The sequence below is a fragment of the Eurytemora carolleeae genome, unplaced genomic scaffold (genome assembly GCF_000591075.1).
Source record: "Eurytemora carolleeae unplaced genomic scaffold, Eaff_2.0 scaffold70, whole genome shotgun sequence".
NCBI lineage: Eukaryota > Metazoa > Arthropoda > Copepoda > Calanoida > Temoridae > Eurytemora > Eurytemora carolleeae.
In genome coordinates, this window is record NW_019396054.1 from 319,340 (window position 1) to 341,221 (window position 21,882).

General features: G+C 31.7%; 2 protein-coding genes across 4 annotated transcripts; both read right to left on the minus strand.

The window, feature by feature from the left end:
* On the minus strand, positions 1 to 15,820 carry LOC111706479 (gephyrin). Of its 2 annotated transcripts, none has more exons than XM_023479364.1 (21): positions 15,721 to 15,820; positions 15,281 to 15,365; positions 14,813 to 14,868; positions 13,286 to 13,465; positions 12,835 to 12,951; positions 12,466 to 12,503; positions 12,060 to 12,176; positions 9,183 to 9,302; positions 8,072 to 8,165; positions 7,643 to 7,742; positions 7,402 to 7,461; positions 6,394 to 6,539; positions 5,056 to 5,147; positions 3,494 to 3,634; positions 2,845 to 2,989; positions 2,396 to 2,526; positions 2,046 to 2,119; positions 1,571 to 1,634; positions 1,116 to 1,174; positions 833 to 946; positions 1 to 70 (listed from the first exon to the last, which is right to left on the minus strand). In XM_023479364.1, the coding sequence occupies exons 1-20, from the start codon at positions 15,788 to 15,790 to the stop codon at positions 877 to 879; spliced, it is 1,959 nt and encodes a 652-aa protein (XP_023335132.1). In that variant the 5' UTR covers positions 15,791 to 15,820; the 3' UTR covers positions 1 to 70; positions 833 to 876. The 2 variants fall into 2 exon arrangements, with proteins under 2 accessions (XP_023335132.1, XP_023335141.1); XM_023479373.1 differs by lacking the exon at positions 1 to 70 and adding an exon at positions 438 to 465.
* A 472-nt stretch (positions 15,821 to 16,292) lies between these two features.
* On the minus strand, positions 16,293 to 21,867 carry LOC111706502 (methylmalonic aciduria and homocystinuria type C protein homolog). 2 transcript variants are annotated; one of them, XM_023479394.1, is made up of 9 exons: positions 21,744 to 21,867; positions 20,925 to 21,024; positions 19,854 to 19,896; positions 19,172 to 19,212; positions 18,558 to 18,646; positions 17,943 to 18,021; positions 17,713 to 17,805; positions 16,950 to 16,998; positions 16,293 to 16,582 (listed from the first exon to the last, which is right to left on the minus strand). In XM_023479394.1, exons 1-9 carry the CDS (start codon positions 21,841 to 21,843, stop codon positions 16,433 to 16,435), a joined length of 744 nt encoding a protein of 247 aa, XP_023335162.1. In that variant the 5' UTR covers positions 21,844 to 21,867; the 3' UTR covers positions 16,293 to 16,432. The 2 variants fall into 2 exon arrangements, with proteins under 2 accessions (XP_023335162.1, XP_023335171.1); XM_023479403.1 differs by lacking the exon at positions 19,172 to 19,212 and having other exon boundaries at positions 18,558 to 18,669.
* Between the last annotated feature and the right edge of the window lie 15 nt (positions 21,868 to 21,882).

Below are 21,882 nucleotides of genomic sequence, written 5' to 3' on the forward strand. Positions count from 1 at the left end.
CCTGTAACATTAATTTGTGGACTTCTATATCATTGTAGGACGAGAAATATCCATCATAATCTACAGGTTCCTAAAAAATATATAATTTTCTCCAGGTTCCTAAACTTTACAAAATTATCTCCAAGTTGCTTGAACTATCCTTCATCATCTCCAGGTTACAAAAATATATTATTTTCACCAGGTTCCTAAATTTTACATAATTATCTCCAGGTTGATAAACTATCCATCATTATCTCCAGGTTCCTAGAATTTCCATCATTATCTCCAGGTTCTTAAAATACCCATCATTATCTCCAGGTTCCTAAAATATCCATCATTATCTCAAAGTTCTTAAAATATTCATCACTAGACTTTTTGTCAATTGTGAACATTTTCTCTTTGAGAACATAAAACTAAAACAAAACAAAATTTTGCAAACTTTATTAAAAATTGGATCTACAAATATCCATCATTATCTCCAGGTTCCTAAAATATGCATCATTTTCTCAAGGTTCCTAAAATATCCATCATTATCTCAAGATTCCTAAAATATCCATAATTTTCTCAAGGTTCCTAAAATAAACATGTTTGGTAAAATTAAGAACTTCTTTCAACCTTCCTTTTAAGGTTGTTTCAACAGTTGGTTAAAGTGAATTTCACATTGCAAGAGGGCTTGACCCCCCCCCCATGCATTCACAACAACAATCTTGGGCATGAGAGTGTGTAACTTCAGAGAGAATGTTCTTCAATCTAAACCATTTTAATCAATACCACTTGCTAAATCTTTCTCTATTGCCTTTTTAGAGATGTATTTCTTGAGTTAGACATAAATATTTTTGTTTAATGATCTAACCTTTGCTTGTTTCGGTTTAGGTTCCTCAGTATTATCAATGGTCGTCATTGTGTTTTTGACCAAAACGAATTCTCGTAAATCCGGCCTTTTCGACATATAGAAAATAGATGATTTCTGAAAATATTTAATCATAAAATATTAAACGTTAATCACAGTAAGTAAATTGACAACATGATCATTGATCAATAAGACATACAATCGATATAAAAATATTAAGATAGAAAATTTCCATTTTTTTTATAAACATTTCCAAAAAAATTATCGATGATAAAAATCCAATTACGCTGTAAGACCCCCGATAAGAATGACATCAAACTCGTCAGAACTGCCGACAGGAATCTCCTAAAATATTTTAATCACAGGTCCTCTTTAAAAAGGTGAACATTGAACAATCTCTTACTTAAAGGGATCGTTCAAAAATTGTTCATTAAATAAAAATACACACACTACTCTAATTTGTGAGTTTAGGATCACTTCAAAGCATTTCCCCGCTCAAATTATGTTCCTGAGAGCTAGAACTCCAAGAACACTTAAAACTTTCAGTGAAATCTTTAATAAAAAAAAACTAGATCTATGGCAAATTTTGCGCATTTTTTTGTTCTTCATAGCTTGCATAGCGAGCAAAGAGCATGAATTGGGTCGTTTTTTGTAAAACTATTGGATGATCTTAAAAATAAGCACGGGTAATTAAACGCGGTAAAACTATTAAGTTGCACGGATGTCATGTCGGGTTTATACCTTCAGTTTATCTGTTTTTGGAGGAAGAATGATTAAACCATTAGCTAGAGCCACACTAGTCAATCTAAACAGGATAACATTACATTCAACAAGTCATTATTAAAAACTTATGTTGGGCGAAACCGAATTGTAGGTATAAAATGTAGAATTAAGGAGAGGGGGGAAGAGTATTTTTACATTTTACTGTTACATATTATTACTAGTTTTTTCTTAGTAATAACAATTTAGTAAACAGTTGCTTTTCAGGCATTGCTCAGGAATACATAACCTTTATTATTGTTTACAAAAAAACCAGTTCCTGAACGTTAAAGTAAAATGTTGACAACCCCTTTCTATCAGACTTTCATTGAATTAGGCTTGACAAAAAATATTGTGATTGAAGGTTCTGTTTCCATACTTTCCCTTTTCTTTTATTCAAACTTATATTTATGATAAATTCCCACTGCACCGTTGGTTGATTAAAGATGGAGTTTACCTTGATGAAATTTGATTTCCGGTCGGAGTAGCAGATCCAACACTACTTCCGGTCTTAAAACTTAGACAGACTCTCTGAATAAATAAAAAAAATGATAATAACAATAATTATAATAATAATTTAAGAATAAAAGTTTTAAATAAAAAAAGATGTAAAAAATGGAATCCATTCATATACAATATTTTAACTTAAAATTCAAGTAAAATCATATTTTTTGATTTTATCAAATTCTTTTAAAAATATAACTGTTTAAAAACATACTGATAGCTAAATTAAGTCTGTATTATTTTCTGGAAGCATACATTTAAAATCTACTTAATATCTATAATATTTGTATGTGGCAGGAAGACCTGATAGTCTGGCCTAGGGTCCAGTTTAGCAGGATACGAGCTGACCAGCCGGGCCCGTACACGACCAGGCAGAGGACTGGTTTGACCGGCCAGTACACGACAGGCTGGCAGTACATATAGATGACATGTCACTAAAAACAAGTTTGTTCACTAGCTCGTGTATATTGCGAAGAATAAAATAAAAAAATCAACATTATAATAATCAACAACTATTTTTCAGAACATAAGACATAAGACAAATTTGACAAAAGACATAAGAAATAAGATAATGTCTTGATGTTTTTTAAAACATAGATTATCATGAATAAAATGGAAAATATGATTTCCAAAAAAATATCACTAAAAAATAATAATTTTAGGCGTAAAACAGTATTAAACCATAGGACATATATCTAAATATGTCATAGATCTTTTGACTTTAAAAAAAATCCGCGTATTATGTTTCCAACCTGTAGCGGAAACTGGGTTCCCAGGAAGCCCGAGAATGAGTTTTTTTTTTCCTTGAACTGTACAAGTCGCAAATGTTGTAGGTTTCCCTGGCTTCATGTTAACACGTGCAAAATGGATAGTTGCATTGAACTCAGAGACCAAAACCTGAAATATAATTTTTCAAAATCAAATCAAACTAAAATAGACTTTTCAAGGTCCTACTTCCTCACTCCAAACTCCATACAAAGAGACTAGATACGAGAAGGCCCTATTCTCTGTGCTACTCAAAGTTTCATTTACATGACTGAGAAACCTTTCTGTACTGTCTCAAGTAGGTCCCCGTGTACTCTGAATAGGTCCCTAAGTGCATGTACGAGACGGTCCCCACACCCCTGTCGACATGAGTAGGTCCCACTGTGTATTTCTGAATAGGTCCCTTTTCACCTGTCTGAGTAGGTCCCCGTTGTACCTGTCTAAGTAGGTCCCCTTTGTACCTGTCTAAGTAGGTCCCCTTTGTACCTGTCTAAGTAGGTCCCCTTTTTACCTGTCTGAGTAGTTTCCCTTTGTACCTGTCTGAGCAGGTCCCCTTTTGTACCCGTCTGAGAACGTCCCCTTTGTACCTGTCTGAGTAGGTCCCTTTGGACCTGTCTGAGTAGGTTCCCTTTGTACCTGTCTGAGTAGGTCCCTATCCCCCATGGAAACTCCTCCTGTAGTAACCAGTATATCTGTATTCTGAAGAGCAGCAGCTAGACAAGAAGTTAAATCAGGAATATTATCCCGAGCTATCCCAGCATCCAGAACTGGAAACCCCTGAACACAATTAAATCATGTACGTTATTTACGGATAAGCTATGCAGAACACCTGTACAGTGTACAGTGTACAGATGCGCTGTGCCTAAAGGAACTGTACGCGTAAATTAAAATGACATTCCATTCAAGAAGCATGCCCGTTTTCCAACGGTATCCTTTAAACCTTTGTCTAAACTTTTTCCTTCTAAAAATGTATCACTTCTTTGTATGTAAAATGCGGATTTTATGCATTGGAGACAAAGAACGTAATTGACAGAATTCTAAAATTTTTAAGATATAAAAACGACGATTTCTTCCACATTATTTATCACCTTTGTAAATAAGGCAAGCCTCTTTAAAAATCTTATCATAACAACTCTCACAACATTTAAGAGGAATGTCAACACAACTTCATTACAGCAATAGATACGAAGATATAATAGATACGAAGATATAATAGATACAAAGATATAATAGATACGAAGATATAATAGATACGAAGATATAATAGATACGAAGATATAATGAGAGAATTTTTCTCTTTATTTTTGTTTGCGAATAAGATATACTATCGTTGATTATTTTGGTATTGAATAAAGTTGTTCAGAAGAAGAAGAATTTGTTTAATTTCAATTAAAAATAAGTTATTAGTATTCTGATTGGTTCTAAAGATTTGCTTCTTAATTCATATTTAATTTGAGTATTGCAAAACAATAAGTATTAAGTACATGGTCACTGGTCAGTGGTCACCCACATAAAAAGAGACCTTCATAACGGCCTGAAACTCATTAAATATTACGATCTAAGGATATAGTCTTTCAGTGGTAATTGGTATATTTATTGGATTTGAGAAGATATAAACACGTTTACAGCGGCAGGGAACCATTATAAAAAATCTAAATGATTTCAAAATGCTTATCTCTCAAGTCAAATCCTTTGGTGGTCACCCTGTATCTTATTATACACATATATATATGTATTTACTAGGCTTTTAGGGCGGTTCGCGCCCATCTTCTATTCAAATTGTGAACATGTTCTTTTTGTTTACATTTTAAAACAAATAAGAAAATTTTTTAGCGGATTTTTTAAAAAAAATCGCAGATTTTCAAGAATTCAATTTTTTTTTTACAAAATTAACCCTTTAAAACACATTTTCTTAAAAAATTTTTATCATTCAAAAACCTTCCCTGAGGTCACGTGATGTCCCACAAAAAATTTGGGCCCGATCGGTTCTGCCGTTTTGACGTTTATTGGATACAAACAAACAAACAAACAGACACCCAAACAGACAAGCTAAATTTACATATAGATATATTATATTATATTCCCTTAAAAAAATACTTTTTCTAACATTTAAATATATTTTATATATTTATACATTTAAGCTAAGAGCTTTATTATATAAATTATTAGTTTGGATTAAAAACTGATTTACTCTATACCTGGTCGCGGAGAAGACAGGCTAGAGTTGTCTTGTTGGAGTCCCGGACATGTCCAGGTTTCAACTTCTCTCCAGGTGGTTGTATTTCATTGCCTATATTTCGATTTATTGGATTCAATTTGATTAAGATGAATAGGATTTTTTTCCCTATATTTAAATTTCCACGTGCACAAGTTCAAAGAACCAATAGGTCATACTATCAATATTACAACCGATCAATATTTTAAACGATCAATATTTCAAACGATCAATATTTCAAGCGATCAATATTTCAAACGATTAATATTTCAAACGATCAATATTTCAAACAATCAATATTTCAAACGATCAATAATTCAAACGATCAATATTTCAAACGGCAGTATAATACTGCATTCTAAATTCATGCAGAAAGAACTAACCTACCTTTTTGTTTTATCAATAATTCATCAAACAATTAACTACGTGTGACACACTCTTTAAAAGCCAGTGTTCTTCACAGGTTTAAATTACAAGGTTCGAAATGTAGAGTAAAATTGACAAAAAGATATTTGGTATGGGCATATTGCCTAAAAAATTGAGTTTTCTTTTGAATATGAAGTTTTTACAACCTATACGTTGAGGTTACCTAACCTAAATATTCTGTTGGTAAAAATCCTGGACTAAATTAACATACAAATAAAACTTGAGAGAAATTTTTTAACAAGGTTTAAAAGTTACTAAATGCTGAGATTGAAATTTTCAATTCCTAAGAAAACAAATTAGTGTTTCTCAGGAAGAGGGACAAAATTTGATTTTCATGATTCCTCTCGGTGAAAATTAAAAATCGGAAGTGAGAAAAGTTTGAAGAATATAAAGGATAAATAGCAGGCCTGCGACCTTAGAATACCAATATAAAAGAATTGAGTCCTTGTCACAAACTCAAAGTTTCTAATCCATATATCTTTGCAACCTGATTGTGTAAACTTTTGATATTTCAAACTCAGACTATTTGATCTAACAGAAATCATATTTTGAAATATCTAAGGTCCCTGACATTGGGTTAAGTAGATATAGGTATTAGAAGATCAGAGTTTGTGGCAAAGACTCAATTCCTTTGTTGAGTGAGTTAAACTCACAGGAGAAGTTTTACTCCAACACTTTCCTTCTCACTTTTCTCATCAATTTTGTCCAATTATGGATATTCAATATGGCATTTTCATGCATCTTACGGTATTGAATAAAAAGACACAGAAAAGATAATTATAGTGCAGTCAGCATGAAAAGCTGAGTTAAGACAACAAGGAAATATTGATTAATTTCTATAAATTAAATATTCCTAAAACAAATTCCTTCGATAAAAATAAAATTAAGAATAAACCTGTTGAGAGTAGAGTAACAACTGGTAGTTTAGTAACTTCCACCTCTGTAACTCCTACAGCAGCAAGAACTCCGACCTCACCGGGTCCAAGGAGGTTCCCGGAGCTTAGAACCTTCTCATACTCAGATATATCAGAACCAACAGGTCTAATAAACAAGAATTTATGAGAACTAATAGGTTAGCAAACAAGAATAAATCAGAACCAACAGGTCTAATTAACAAGAATATATCAGAACCTTTTTTTTAAGATCTAAATATTTATTCAGTGATTAAAGATTAAAGATTTCATAAAGTTTTACAATTATCTCAGAGAAATTTTACCACATATTAGTTTTTTTGAATTCACTANAAGCAAGAATATATCAGAACCAACAAGTCTAATAAACAAGAATATATCAGAACCAATAAGTCTAATAAACAAGAATAAATCAGAACCAACAGGTCTAATAAACAAGAATATATCAGAGCCAACAAGTCTAATAAACAAGAATAAATGAGAACCACAAGTCGAATAAACAAGAATATATCAGAACCAACAGGTCTAATAAACAAGAATATATCAGAACCAACAAGTCTAATAAACAAGAATAAATCAGAACCACAAGTCGAATAAACAAGAATTTATCAGAACCAACAGGTCTAATAAACAAGAATAAATCAGAACCACAAGTCTAATAAACAAGAATATATCAGAACCACAAGTCTAATAAACAAGAATATATAAAAAACTGTGAAACTGTGGAATAGGAAGACCACATTAGACGCAATACTTAATTGTATTAGATGTTGTTACATAGCTATATTTTACTAGCAACAAAATAAATCACTTATAAAGTGAAATAAGTTTGTTTACATTGCACAGTTTCTGTGGTTCATGCTCAATGCTCATTTTATCGACTTTTTAAGTCATAACTTGAGTCTTAAAGTTGTCTTACTATTCTAGAGTTTTATGGATCGCATTGTATTTATTCATCATTTATTAATTAATTGTTTAATTTGTAAATAAACCTGATATCTAGTCCGGGGGTTGGAGATACTAGAATCTCAACACTTATCTCCTCACCATCACTTGTAAACAAAAACAAGTTAATATCCATCTAATGAGAATTCGAACAGTTAATGAATGAACCTGAATGATTAATAGTATATTTTAATTTGGGGTTTCCTAGACTTCACAAACTTTTTATAGAAGAGGGGGGGGGAGGTCCACAAGGTCTTTTCTATGAAAGAGCCCAATAATTGAAATAACCTTGTTGCTTGAACAAGTTTAGTGTTCTCCACCATAACCACAGCATCTGCTCCTGGTGGTACTGGAGCTCCAGTATTGATTCGAACTATTTCTCCGGGTTCTAGAAAGTGTGGTCTTTTAAAACTATTTTTCACAACTTTCCTATCATTTAGACCAATAGGATTACTATCTCTGTAGTCACTATCAGTCTTATTCTAACTCCCAATTTGAATCGAAAATCGATAATCAAAAATTATGAACAAAACTCAATAGTCAAAAGTCAACAGTCCAACTCCAAAATCGAACCTATTTAGTCTAAAGTTAAGACTATAGAGTAAAGTCTTATGTCTAAAGATATCATATATGTATGAAATAAGTCTAAGTCTCTGACAATCATCTTTAAAAATAGTAACAACGTAATCATGACACAAAAAAAGAAAAAAATCTAACTGAGAGGTTCCATATCTGGGTCGTATCCTGCACTTGACTCTCCTCTTACAGTTCTCACTCCAGCTCCATCTCCGGAGATAACAGCGTATCCGTCCTGCAACACAGAAATAGAAGTTTCAAGGATTTAAACTAGTTAACTTTTGGTAACTAACCATTTGAAAACCTGACATTTTGGTAACCTGACAATTTAGTAACCTGCCAATTTGGTAAACGACAATTTGGTAACCGACAAATTGGTGAAATTCTTTCTTACCAACAATGGAAATGAAGTTTTACATTCATTTTGGGTTCCCAGGATAAAGAATGCCACGGTTTGGAGTGTGATTACAGACTTTCAGAAAGAGGAGTCTATTGCTAGAGTTACACATGCAGAATATCTGAATGATATCCACCAGTCCCACAACAGCTCCAGAAACAAAACTTAGCTTGAGCGAATGAGACAGCTACATAACATTTGCTCCAAATGGGATGAAACAATTGTAGAGGGGTAACTGGATGCAGTTAATGCGCTAATCAAGTTTCCTCATACTTACTTCTAATTGTTAATTACCAAATTGTCAGTTACCAGATTTTAGTTAACAAATTGACAAGATACCAGACTGTCAAGTTCCCAAAATGTTAGTTATCAAATTGTTAGTTACCAAAAATCCGCCTATCCTTGATACTTGCCGGGAAGAAAGGAAGAATACTACCTTGTTACTGTCCGGGAAGGAAGGAAGAATACTACCTTGATACTGTCCGGGAAGGAAGGAAGAATACTACCTTGTTACGGTCCGGGAAGAAGGAAGAATACTACCTTGATACTGGCTGGGAAAGAAGGAAGAATACTACCTTGATACTGGCTGGGAAGCAAGGAAGAATACTACCTTGATACTAGCCGGGAAGGATGAAAGAATACTACCTTGATACTGGTTGGGAAGGGTGGAAGAATACTACCTTGATACTGGCTGGGAAGGGTGGAAGAATACTACCTTGATACTGGCTGGGAAGGGTGGAAGAATACTACCTTGATACTGGCTGGGAAGGGTGGAAGAATACTACCTTGATACTGGCTGGGAAGGAAGGAAGAATACTACCTTGATACTGGCTGGGAAGGAAGGAAGAATACTACCTTGATACTGGCTGGGAAGGGTGGAAGAGGATCTGAAGCTAGAACATCCTGGGCTAAAATCCGTCCCAAGCCATTGAGATAGGATACTTTCTCCGTTCCAAGTACTTGCAAACTTCCAACCTGAAAAAGGGTTATTTCATGTCAAGTCAGCAGACGAGCGTTCTGACACTTTCGAGGCCGAAGATATGCTCCGAAAAGTTTCCGATATTTCGAGATCTCGAGGATGGGTTCTATATTTTAAATGACTAACTTTTTTGTTTTTAAAGATAGCTCCAAATTTTTTTCCATTTTGAATAGGTAATCACAAGTTCGTTATTAGGCGTTAAGAGAAAAAATATAATTAAAATAGTATTTACAGGTCATAATTGCATATCTTTATTTTCAATCTCCTTTTGAGGATGTGTACCAATTCCGAGCGATTGTGTTGAATTTTTTACATATTTTTAGCTGCCAAAAGGAAGGAGAAGACAAGTTTTTTTTTTTAAATTGTATTTGTCTATGTTAAGCAGGAGACCTTATGTAATGCTAATTTGGATTTTTGAATTTAACTAGAAGGTAGTATTTCTGCTTAGTTCTTGTTATCTCTCCTGAACATTGATTAATAATTCATATTTAATACTTTTGTGTGAGTAAGTACTAAGTGATCTAAATTATAATTGCAGACCATCAATTCAGTATATTTGTCAAATATTGTACACTAAAAATTGCATGTGTGTATGACTCATTTTTAAATATGTCAGTGTAGGTCTATTTTTACACCTCAGATACAGAGAGGGGAAATGGTTTGTGATTTTAAGGAAAATCACTCTTTTGTTGTACAAGACAAAATTCAAAGTTTTCATTGAAACAACAGTATTGTGACCATTCATCCCTTTGTAGCCTATTACAAGGTTGCTGACAAACTAGAACATCTCAACTCATGATACCATAGCAGTACATTTGTTTCTCAAGCCTTTTACCAATACCTGAAAACCAAGTTTCCAGATACATAAATAATTTGATACATCTTTTTATTTCTAATTCTACACCTTTTAGATCTAAGTATACATTTTTTAGATCAAATTTTACACTTTTTAGATCTAATTTTACATTTTCTAGATCAAATTCTACATTTTTTAGACCTAATTCTGAACTTTTCAACCAAATTCTACACTTAAAAACTTACTTTACGCTTACCAGTTAAAATACTTCTTTTACCCTTTTGATGATAACATTGGGAAAAATATTCATTAATTTAAAGACAGATATATGTTATATTTTATTTAAATTTAAGTTTTAGATCTAATTCCACAATTTTCCCGAAAAATAAAATGGAATTTCATCTAAATTTTTTTAAAGATCAAAGTCGACTTAGAACTGATTCTTTCATATCAAAAGGGTTATGGATCGATTTTCTATGCACCGCTAGATCCTTTAAATACCCAGAGAAGCCAGACAATTTGATTGTGTCTGTTCATAATATCTTATCAGTTGTAAAGACAAAAACATCTACTGGACGTGTTCATACTGTTTCTCAGTCAGACCAGAGTGCAATCTCATAACTGTTTGAGAAAAACATGGCAAACCAGAACTAAAAAAGTTTTCTTCCATGAAATAATTTTTTAAAAAGTAATAATAAAAATGATTTCTGAAATGTTTTCAAATGTTCATTTTATGTTCAATAACACCTTTCTATACTAATTTTAAAATAAACTTACAAAATATCTGCAATAGACATGAAAGCTACCTACAATACAACCTATTAGGTAAATTCAGAAATCCAAATTAGCATTACATTATCAGGTCTCCTGCTCTACATGAACAAATTTTACATCTCAAAAAACTTTTCTAACCCATTCCTTTTGGCATTATGAAAATATATAAAAATTCAACACAATCGGAATTGGTACACATCCTCAAAAGGAGGCTGAGAATAGAGATATGCAATTATGATCTGTAAAAAATATCTTAATGATATTTTCTCCCTTAACGCCTAATAACGAGCTTGTGATTCAAAAACTGAAAATTGGAGCTATCCTCAAAAACAAAAAAGTTAAATAAAATATCCAAAGTAAGACCCATAAAACTGTGGAATGGGAAGGTGACATTTAAGCAATTTTTTGTTATTTTGAGAAATAACTTGTAGTTTATAAAGCAATTTTATAAGTGAAATGTGTAAATCTGTTTAAGGCGTTTTAACGGCCTTTTAGAAGAGATCTTAGCAACAAATTGTAAGCACGAAAGATAATATTAAATATATATTTCGACGTTTTTAATCTAAAAATATTTATAATTAGTTTAAGTTACAGAGAATAACAACTAAGATTGAAGGATAAATAAATAAGGTAACAAGAAAAGGTACTTTTACTACACGATATCATGGGATTAATTTGAGGATGGATATCGGACCCTGGACTTTCGCCTAGCTATGGACACTAGATACTGGACGCTCGCCTCTGGACTCTGGACTTGTGTAGCCTCTTAGTGGACAACGACCATGTGGACTCTGGACTCGGGGTCCTGAACACTAGTCTCTCTGGGATATTTAACCGATCTCCAGTGATGGTCGGCTCCATACTGAATTCTCCTCCAGGGTACACTTGTATAGTAATGTACACTTCTTTACTGCAAAGACAGCCGATACTTCCAGGAGAGGGGGGAGGGGGATCTGTAGCTTTCATCTCAGAGGATTTTAAAGTTATCTTCAAAATGGGGGTCAAATCATAGGTTTTTCAATTACTGTTTTTATGTTCATTGCACGTTTAAAACTAATAACTTGAGGCTATAAGTCGTTTTCCTATTCCACAGTTTTATGAGTCTCACTGGATTTACATATTTCTTAAAATTGAATGAATATGTTTTATTATCGGTGATTGATTGATTGATTAAATGATTGACCTTAGTTAGAAGATTTCTAGACTGGAATAAAACAAGGTTCTGAGCCTCCTCCACGGATATCATTGGATACGGAGACTCCCTGGCCCGGCCCGCAACTCCTACTCCAGGTATATGCTCCTGTACAATAATCAAACCTGTATCACGTGACAAAGTTGTAGTACATTCGGGGATAAATATTTCTCAAAATTTTTTTTCTCCTCCTTTAATAGAGTTTTAAATTTAGCAAATTTCCCTGTTCTTAAAAATGATCAATTTTCAAGGTTTTTTTTTTTTTGGGTTGTGACATCCTTAAAAAAACTTTGCTAGAAAACGTATTTGGGCCAATTCAAATCAGCCGTTTATTAATAAAAAAAAATAACAGACAAAACAAAACTAAATCTTCAGACCAATAAAATTGCAATTATACCTTATGCTGGTGCGGACACGAGTGAACCGGAATGTCACCTAATCAATATTATTATATTATTATCTTTATTATTATCATTTTATTATCATCATTATTACGGAAGTAAAGTGAAGACTAGATTGATACATTTGGGTCATGCACTTAAAATCATAGTTTGTTAAAAAAATGTTTGATTAAATAGCACAAAAAATGAGTAAAAATTGCAAGTTTCGATAAGATATTGTACAAAACTCCAATAACACATAAATAAGCCCAGGGTTAATGATTAGAAATGTAGTTGAATTACGTGGACTTAGTTGAACCACTTCACTTCAACTTAAACCGATGCAGTTATTCTACATTTACGTAGTTCAACTTCTTGAACCCTACCTTGAAGTTTATCATGAGTGAGCTTTACAGCAGGTTTTCTATCCCGAACTAGATCTACAGCATGCCGCAGAACAGGAAGAAGGAATCCAAAACATTCTCCAACAGCTTTCTTGCTCCCTGGAGAAAATATATTTCTTTCGTTCGTTCGTTCGTCTATACGTCTGTTCGTCGGTTCGTTCTTTCTTTTTTCATTCTTTCATTCTTTCTTTCTTTCTTGTTTAATTCTTTTCTCTCATAACATTTTTATTCAGGAACTTATTCACGAAAAACCATCATTAAAAAATGAAAACCTAAGTTTCTTTCAAATTTAGATAATTGAAAAGCTTTTCAAATTGATAAGCTGAAATGAGGACAGATTTCTCAATATCTTAGTTAAGATAAAAGGCGTAAAAGGTTCAAGGAGTTTCTTTCTTCAGGGTCAAATGCTTAAAAACATTATAAAAATATTAACCTGGTAAGTTTACAATGATGGTTGCTCCTCTGGTTCCTGCTGCAGGTCTGGAGAGAGCTGCCAGGGGGGTTTTACTCAGGGATCCACTCAGCATACAGTGGATAAGTCCAGGAGCTGATCTTTCCAGGATAGATAGGGTAGCTTCAGGGGTCACATCACGGGGTCCAAACCCAGTCCCACCTAACATAATAAAAAAAAAAAAAAAAAATATAATTTAAAATATAGCACAAACAAGAAAATTCAAAACTTTAAAATCGCATTTTTTTCAATTTTAATTAATGCCAATTTTTGGTTCATTTGCATTTTAAAAGCCTTTTACTATAACAGTTGGAAAATTTAATTTTGCGTTTAAAAGAAGGCGTTGCATTTATGACATTTTAAGCTGGGATGCATTAAACAAACAGAATTCATAAAATAATAACATAAAATGAAATAATAAGATAAACTATACGAGACAAAATATTAAAATAGCTGTGGTACGAATGAAATCTAATGTTTACAGAGATAAATGAAGAAAAAAAACTGGGGCAAGCAAAATATCAATTGTATAAATAGATAAAATAAATAAAAACATGTGGTAAGAATGAGATTAAATGAAACACCTGTTGTAAGAATGAGATCAAATAAAATACCTGTGGTAAGAATGAGATAAATTTAACCTGTGGTAAAAATGAGTTCAAATGAAAAACCTGTGGTAAGAATGAGATCAAATGAAAAACCTATGGTAAGAATGATTTAAAATGAAAAACCTGTGGTAAGAATGAGATAAAAAGAAAAATCTGTGGTAGGAATGAGATCAAATAAAACACCTGTGGTAAGAATGAGATAAATTTAACCTGTGGTAAAAATGAGTTCAAATGAAAAACCTGTGGTAAGAATGAGATCAAATGAAAAATCTGTGGTAGGAATGAGTTCAACTGGTTAAAGAGACTGAATATAAAAATACCGTTGTAAGAATGAGGTCAAATAAAAAACGCTATTGTAATAAGAATGAGATAAAATTAAACAATTTGTGGTAAAAATGATAAAAACCATATAAAAATATAAAATATAAAAATCTACGGTAAGAATGAGTTCAAATGAAAAATCTGTGGTAAGAATAGGATGAAATGAAAAAAAAAATCCTATGGTAAGAATTATTTCAAATGAAAAAAAATATGGTAAGAATGAGAGAAAAAAATCTGTGGTAATAATGAGATAAAAAAACCTATTGTAAGAATGAGGTATAAAAACCTGTGGTAAGAATGAGATAAATAAAACCTGTGGTAAGAACGAGATCAAATGAAAAACTTGTGGTAAGAATGAGATAAAAAACCTTTGGTAAGAATTCAATCAAATGAAAAAAACCTGTGGTAATAATGAGATAAAATGAAAAAACCTGTGATAAGAATGAGATTGAATAAAAACCTGTAGTAAGAATGCAATTAAATGAAAAAAGCAGTGGTAAGGATAAGATCAAATGAAAAACTGTGGTAAGAATGAGATCAAATGAAAAACCTGTGGTAAGAATGAAATCAAAGAAAAAACCTGTGGTAAGAATGAGATCAACTGTATCTGTATCAGACCAAGAAACCAGAATACGTCTATTGAAATATCATTTAATTCATTTTAATTCCAAGAATTCTTTAAAGGAATGAACACAGTGCGAATATATAATAGGATGTTGAATATTTAATATTTTGTTTAATGTGTAGAAAATTAAGTGTTGAATACCCTGTATTATCTTTATTAAAATCATAAACATGAGGTTAATTAAAATCACATGGACGTAAGTTAATTTGATTACTTAAGATATGTTGCAATTAGAAATGTAACAGAATTGATCTAATTGATTAAATTAATCTATTAAGAGAATGATTTAAATTGATCTTTTAAGAGGAATGTCTAAATGTATCTATTGAGATAAATGATAAGAATTGATCTATTGCGAGGAAAGGTTCGGATTGATCTATTTTGATAAATGATCAAACTGATCTACGATGGTGAATGATAAACCTAATTTGCTCCAGGTTATCAGGAACACAGGCACGGTTCACGACAACTCCAAGATTCTTCTCCGATAGCTCGCACAGCAGAGGACCTTATAATCCAAACAAAATCAATAAAGTTTGGTTGAAATATATTTTGAAACTATTTTCCCGCATTTCTCAACAAATTTTAATAGATCTCAAACAATTAAGGACATAACAAAACAATACCATTAACAAATTATATAAGTAGCGACATAAATAAGGAACGAAATTGACAGTATTGATCTCTTCCCTAGAAGCGACAATTTCTTTGTCATGAAAAATTAAAAAGTATCTATTGAGATGAATGATTAGAATTGATCTTGTTATTATTTATATTTATCAGTCCAGGCATTTAAATAATAACTTTTTAAAAACTTGAATCTTTTAAATCACCAAAAAATGATAGAAAGTTTGAATTTCTGCCTGATAAATCTACTGCGTCCCCAGTACTACAGGTGTCACTAACAGTCAGTATTCCTACCCTAATATTCATTTCTTATCTGAAACCAAATTAATATATCTACTAATAAAAATACATATATAAAAATATACTTCAAATAAAACTATTTTATTATTCAAACTAGACAAACAGCTATAGAACTATAACAATATGCAATTAAAACATTGAAATTTTTTTCACGCACTAGAAAAGTAGAATAAAAATCTTGAAGGTTTCAAATCAACACGAACAAATATCCGCGTTGGTTTAAAATTTCAATATGTTTATTTGTACAAAAATCTTAATTGATATCTGTTACTCTTAATCTCATTTCTAAATTAGCACCAATAAATAAACAATCTTGAATTTTCTTTCCTTTAAAAATTCAATAAATTTGTCGTTAATGATGATTCAATCTATTTGAATAATTATGTTCCAGCTGCTACTTAAAAATATTAAAAAGTACCAATAAACATACGAAAAGCGTGGAGTGAAAAATTTGTAGAGGTAGTTTCTTTCTTGTAAAAAAAAACTTTGATTCAATGAAAAAAAAATGTGATTGACAAAATTTATTCAGCATTTTTTATCAAAGATTTGACCACAACCAGTATAAGTAAGCTCAAAACAGAACAAAACCACATCTCGGACATTCGAGCTAATAGTTTTGATACGAGGATTTCCTAAACCCTTTTAGTTCTAGCTGGAATTTTCTTTATAAATATCTAGATTATCCTGTAAAATACAATCAATAACTTTGCCCCGCTCCCCCGGGGCTGTCTCAAAATATTTAATTTGAAGGGAGGAATATTTCTCTTTGGGACATCCTGCATCTCTCCATCTCCAGTCCTGAAAAATTTAAACACAAATTAAATAACGATTTACAACAGCATTCTTTACATTTATATATATCTTTATTTTTCTATCGAAAACGAAACAACTCATAAATCAGAAATGTTCGGTTTATTTCATGAAGATATCTATCTCCACTGTAAAAAGTCGTTGTGAACCGATAATTACACTCTTACAAAGATCCTTTAAAATTACACCAACAGTCCCTTAAATATTAACAAGTTTTTCGTTCGGTCCCTTTAATTACACCAACAGTCCCTTAAATATTAATAAGTTTTTCGTTCGGTCCCTTTAATTACACCAACAGTCCCTTAAATATTAATAAGTTTTTTCGTTCGGTCCCTTTAATGCTGAATTTTTTTACCTGCCAGTGTGTGTTATACAATTCCATCATATTCTGAGCTTCAGAATCACTAAACAGAGTTTTATCTTTTATAATTTTTCTTCGACTTATGGATTCATGGAATATTAAAATTATATTTTAATATTGGATGAAAGGACTCGAAAAAACTTAATCAAGGTTGAAAATATTCAGAGAATTTTTAAATTTTTATGCCACAGATTAGAAAGGGGCGCAGTTTGGTGACTAGTTTTCTTTGATAAAACATAATTTGCTTGAATAAGTAAATCAAGAAAGATAACAATAGTTAAAGAACTTATGAAGAATTTTATTATTTTTTTCCCGAAAATTATAAAAAAAATTTCCTTTAAAAATATGAAAACGTTGTCATGTCTAGTGAAATCGTTATTATATTATCATTTCTATTATAACTGCCTTAAATGGTCACTCATTTCTTTTCAAATCAATTTGATTGCATATAAAAGTTATTAATCATTGTTACATCAAATAAGGCATTTTCTTTGATTTCGTAAATCTTTTTGTTGAATAATGACATTTTCTTGAGAAATTATGACAATTTCAAAAAGAAATTACGACATTTTTTAATGGAATAATGGAATTTTCTTTTGTAAGGTCGTTTCTTGTGTTTACGCCATCTCTTATGAAACGGTGAAATTTCAATCTAAACAGGGGCGTACGAGGGGGGGGGGGGCTCCCCGCAATCCCCTACGTGTGCAACCCCTGATCCAGAATGGAGTAGTTGAAAATTTCTCATAAAATCTGGTTCCTAAGCGGAGATTCTGGTTCCACTTGTATCAGATCAGGTTCGGATATTTCAGGAAAAATGAGAACTCCACGAAGAGCAAACCATCCACCCCATCTAATACAAAAATGTTTTTGTTTAATTTTTTTTGTCGAGTTGAGTGTACTCTTACAGTTATCTTCTGAATCCGGATCCGTATCAACATCAAATGAATCCCAATAGTAAGCACTGATAAAAAGAATTCTAATTAATACCTAGGATGATGACAGACAGGGAAGTAATTGTTGTTTGTAAACTTAGGAAACTGGTTTGGACGGTAGAAACGTACTGCACCTAGACCAGATTAATTATTAAAAATTTTAAATTAACATTTTTATAGTTCCCTTTAAAGCCATCGGAAGATTTATACAATACAACAACTATTAAAATATAAATTTTAAATATCTAGAAAAATGTTCCAAGAAAAAATTATAATATAATTTATTCAGTGTTGGTTTGCGCAGACCAATAATTAAACTTAAATTGTTAAAATTATGATAAAAATTATTCCCCTCACCAATTAAATTGATATTAGCGTAAAGCACAGCTAATGTTCTGGCTTTAAAAGTTTCATCACTCCGAAATTGAGATTTTCAAGGGGGGTAAGATCTTAGATGGATATTTGTGGAAAAATTTAGCATTAGAAAGATTTAAGTAATTTTTCACAAGTTTATCCAAAACTCCTCATGTGCCCGATTCCTTCCAGAATAAGGTCCGACTTAAGGCCGTACTTTGCGAGTAAGAAGCTTCGCCGTAAAATTTTACCCTTCAAAACGCTTCTATTCGTTATTTCGACGAGAGCTTTCTGTAATTAGCACGTAGAATCTGACCTGAGACGTGACCGGCAGTTTGAACTAGGATTTTAGGTCGGCGTAGTGGGGTCAACTCAAAATCATGTAGAGAGACAATTTCCAACTCACTTCCAACAGTCGTAATCTTAGTCTTTTAGAAACTGAGTTTCCCACAAAGGATGATAATTTAGAGACGACAATGAAAAAGAAATTAAAAGAAAAGAAAATGAAACGAATATAAGAGACTGTTAACGCAATCTCACGTGACTCATTTATAATGGCATCACCAATTCACAATGGTACCCTTAAACAACTATGCTTTTCACAAATATTATTTCTAGTTGTGGTTTACCTAAATTAATGACTTGTAGGTTTCTGCTGTAGTAAAAATGGAGAAAATTGTCAGAATTAAACGATGATATCTTCCACTGTATTGATCCGATATAGGTTTAAAAAATAACGTAGTAAAATAACAAAGCCCATCTTTAAATTATGGTGACTAGAAATTACAACAAAAACAATAATTCTGATAGTTTTCGGATTTTTGGAACACTACTTTTAATCAAGAATTGAGTAAGGCATATAGGTTAAAATTGAATGTATGACTAATTATCTTATAGATTTTTTATCTTTAATTTTGATTCGACTGATTCCTGAGAGATTTCTTCAACTTGTCAAAATAATGAATCATACACTACATCAGTATAGTTCAATTAAATTAAATTTTTTGTATCTATATAATGAAGCTTTTCGCTCAATTATAATATATAAATATGTTAGCTATAGCTGGCCAAACGGCTGAACCGAATCGGCAGAATTTTTTTACGAAACCCATTTATTCAAAATAGAAATTTTGTTTCCAAGTGTTTCTAAATTTTAACGGGCAACGCCGGGCACTTCAGCTAGTATTTTTAAGATTACCAGATTGCATACTTTAAAAAAAAAACGTGATTGATTGATTAAATATTGGTGTCTGAGACTTGCATAAACTTAGCTTACATAACTTTAATTAAAATCAAATCAAATCAAATCAAATCAAATCAAATCAAATCAAATCAAATCAAATCAAATCAAATCAAATCAAATCAAATCAAATCAAATCAAATCAAACCAAATCAGTCTTTCAGGGACGTCCTATTTCCAAAATTAAGAATTGATATGACAATATGCAATCAAAACATAAATTAACATCAAAAATAGGCCTTAAAAATAATTATCTTGTTAAAATAATCCGTTCATACTAAATGTAATTACCAAATTTTTTCTTTTGTGCGTAAAAGTTATTAAAAAAAAGCGCCAGAAAAATGTTGTATCTGATATTGAAATAAACTGTTCCTGGTCTATGGGATCCTGAATATTAGTTTTATCCCACTTCTCTCTGCAAAACGCACATCAAAACAAGATGTAGAAAATATAAATCATATCAAATCAGACTCTCAGGGTTCCTCCAACTCCACAAACCCAAATCAAATCAAACTTATCAAATTAGGTCTGAGGAGAGGCATTGTTGAGTGTAATGCAGCTTGGTTTTGTTATTTCGATAGTTTCTTTGTACAACTTTGATTTGTAGACCGGTTTGCAAAAATTTGGATGAGTTTAAAAAGTTAAATTCTAAAATGGGGAGTTGTTTATTTTTCTTTTAACGGTTATTTATTTTCAAACCAAATGTGTAAATTATTCTTCAGATATATTTCTGCATTGAAAATCTGATTTTTTTGTGCTTCTCCCAGAACCTTTTTGTTATTGAGACCTTCTTAGTTTGTAGAGGGCTTTCTTTTAGCGAAATCTTTTAATAGTCTAGGACTTAACAGTGAATACAATTACAATTTTATCGAAGTTTATTTAGACCACTATTTAATAGTTTCAAGCGTCATGAGATTTTATTTTAGAAAACTATTGTCAACGTTTTCTAATTAAAGGGTTAAACAAATCTACGAATATCCTTCTTTTATTTAAAATTTTTCTAATTACTAGAAATTCAAGGCGCTTCGCGCCCATCTTCTAAATTAGTTGTGAACATGTTCTCTTTGTGTACATCGTAAAACAAAACAAAAATAATTCGCGGATTTTACAAAAAATTTCGCGGATTTTCAAAATTTTTAAAAATTAAATGACGATCGAATTTTGATAGAGACAAATATTTGAAATTTTGATTTTCATAAACCTTCCCTGGGGTCCCTAGATGTCCCACAAAAAATTTGGGCCCGATCGGTTCAGCCGTTTTGACGTTTATTGGATACAAACAAACAAACAAACAGACAAACAGACAAGCCAAATTTATATATAGATTATTCACATTACATGGGTTACAATAATCAATGATATTTCATTGAATTTCGATGAAAATTTTTCAAAAAGTCAATGAATCGATTTAATAAAATCTATTTTTTTTAATGTGCTTCCTGCCTGAGGAAAGGAAGAAAAGCGCGCTCGAACATTGCTGGCTGACTGATGATAATGCACGCCAGTGTTCCAGGCGCGTAGGATAATGCAAATTTGTCTGATACTGTTAGTAGGAAAATTATATTTAGTTTTTATATAAAAAAAAGACACATATATGTGCCTGCAGTTGGTCCTTTTTTGCCTATATTTTCTTTCGGGGTCAAAATTTAGTGTAAAGGAAGCCATGTTTTCTAAATTCTTTGATCTGAACATTTTCTTTTTTAACACTGTGTAGTGTGTACAATTAAGACCCTAACACTGCTAGAGTATATATGCGAAAAACGATGCAACAACGAACCAGTTGCAAAGATCGGTTTTTCATTTTTATTAGAACAAAGGTTAATAAAAGAAAACTTCAACAATACAGCTTTAAAATTGAAATTTTGTTGATTTAGAAACCAATAAACAACACTAGACACATGGGGTCCCTCACCATATTAGCTCGAGCAGTGTTCTAAATTGGCATAAAACTGCCATTAAAAACTGTACAAGGCTGTCAAATTGGCTTGGAGAAAATTCAAAAGTTAACGAGATATTTTATAATTGAGATAATTTAGGATTGAAGGTATTTTTATGTGATATGTATTATATAACTTTTTACTTACTTAAATAATAAATGTAGCTTCGAATTTAATTTAAAACTACAGGTATTAATTAGTTATATTGAAGACATTTTGAAAAATGCTTCTCCTCAGAATACTACTGGTATTAATTACATTAGATTAAGAAATGAGAACTAAAGACCATTTATAGAGCAAACATCTCCATATAATCTAAACCCTCCTTGTTGATTATACCAGTCTACTAAGAACGGATGTGACTCAAATCCCAGAGAACCAAGAACATCCGTTACCCTATGGTTGATCTGAGCAGCGGAACTCATTTTAGAGGATAAGAAAGAAAAATATTAAACTATCATTTT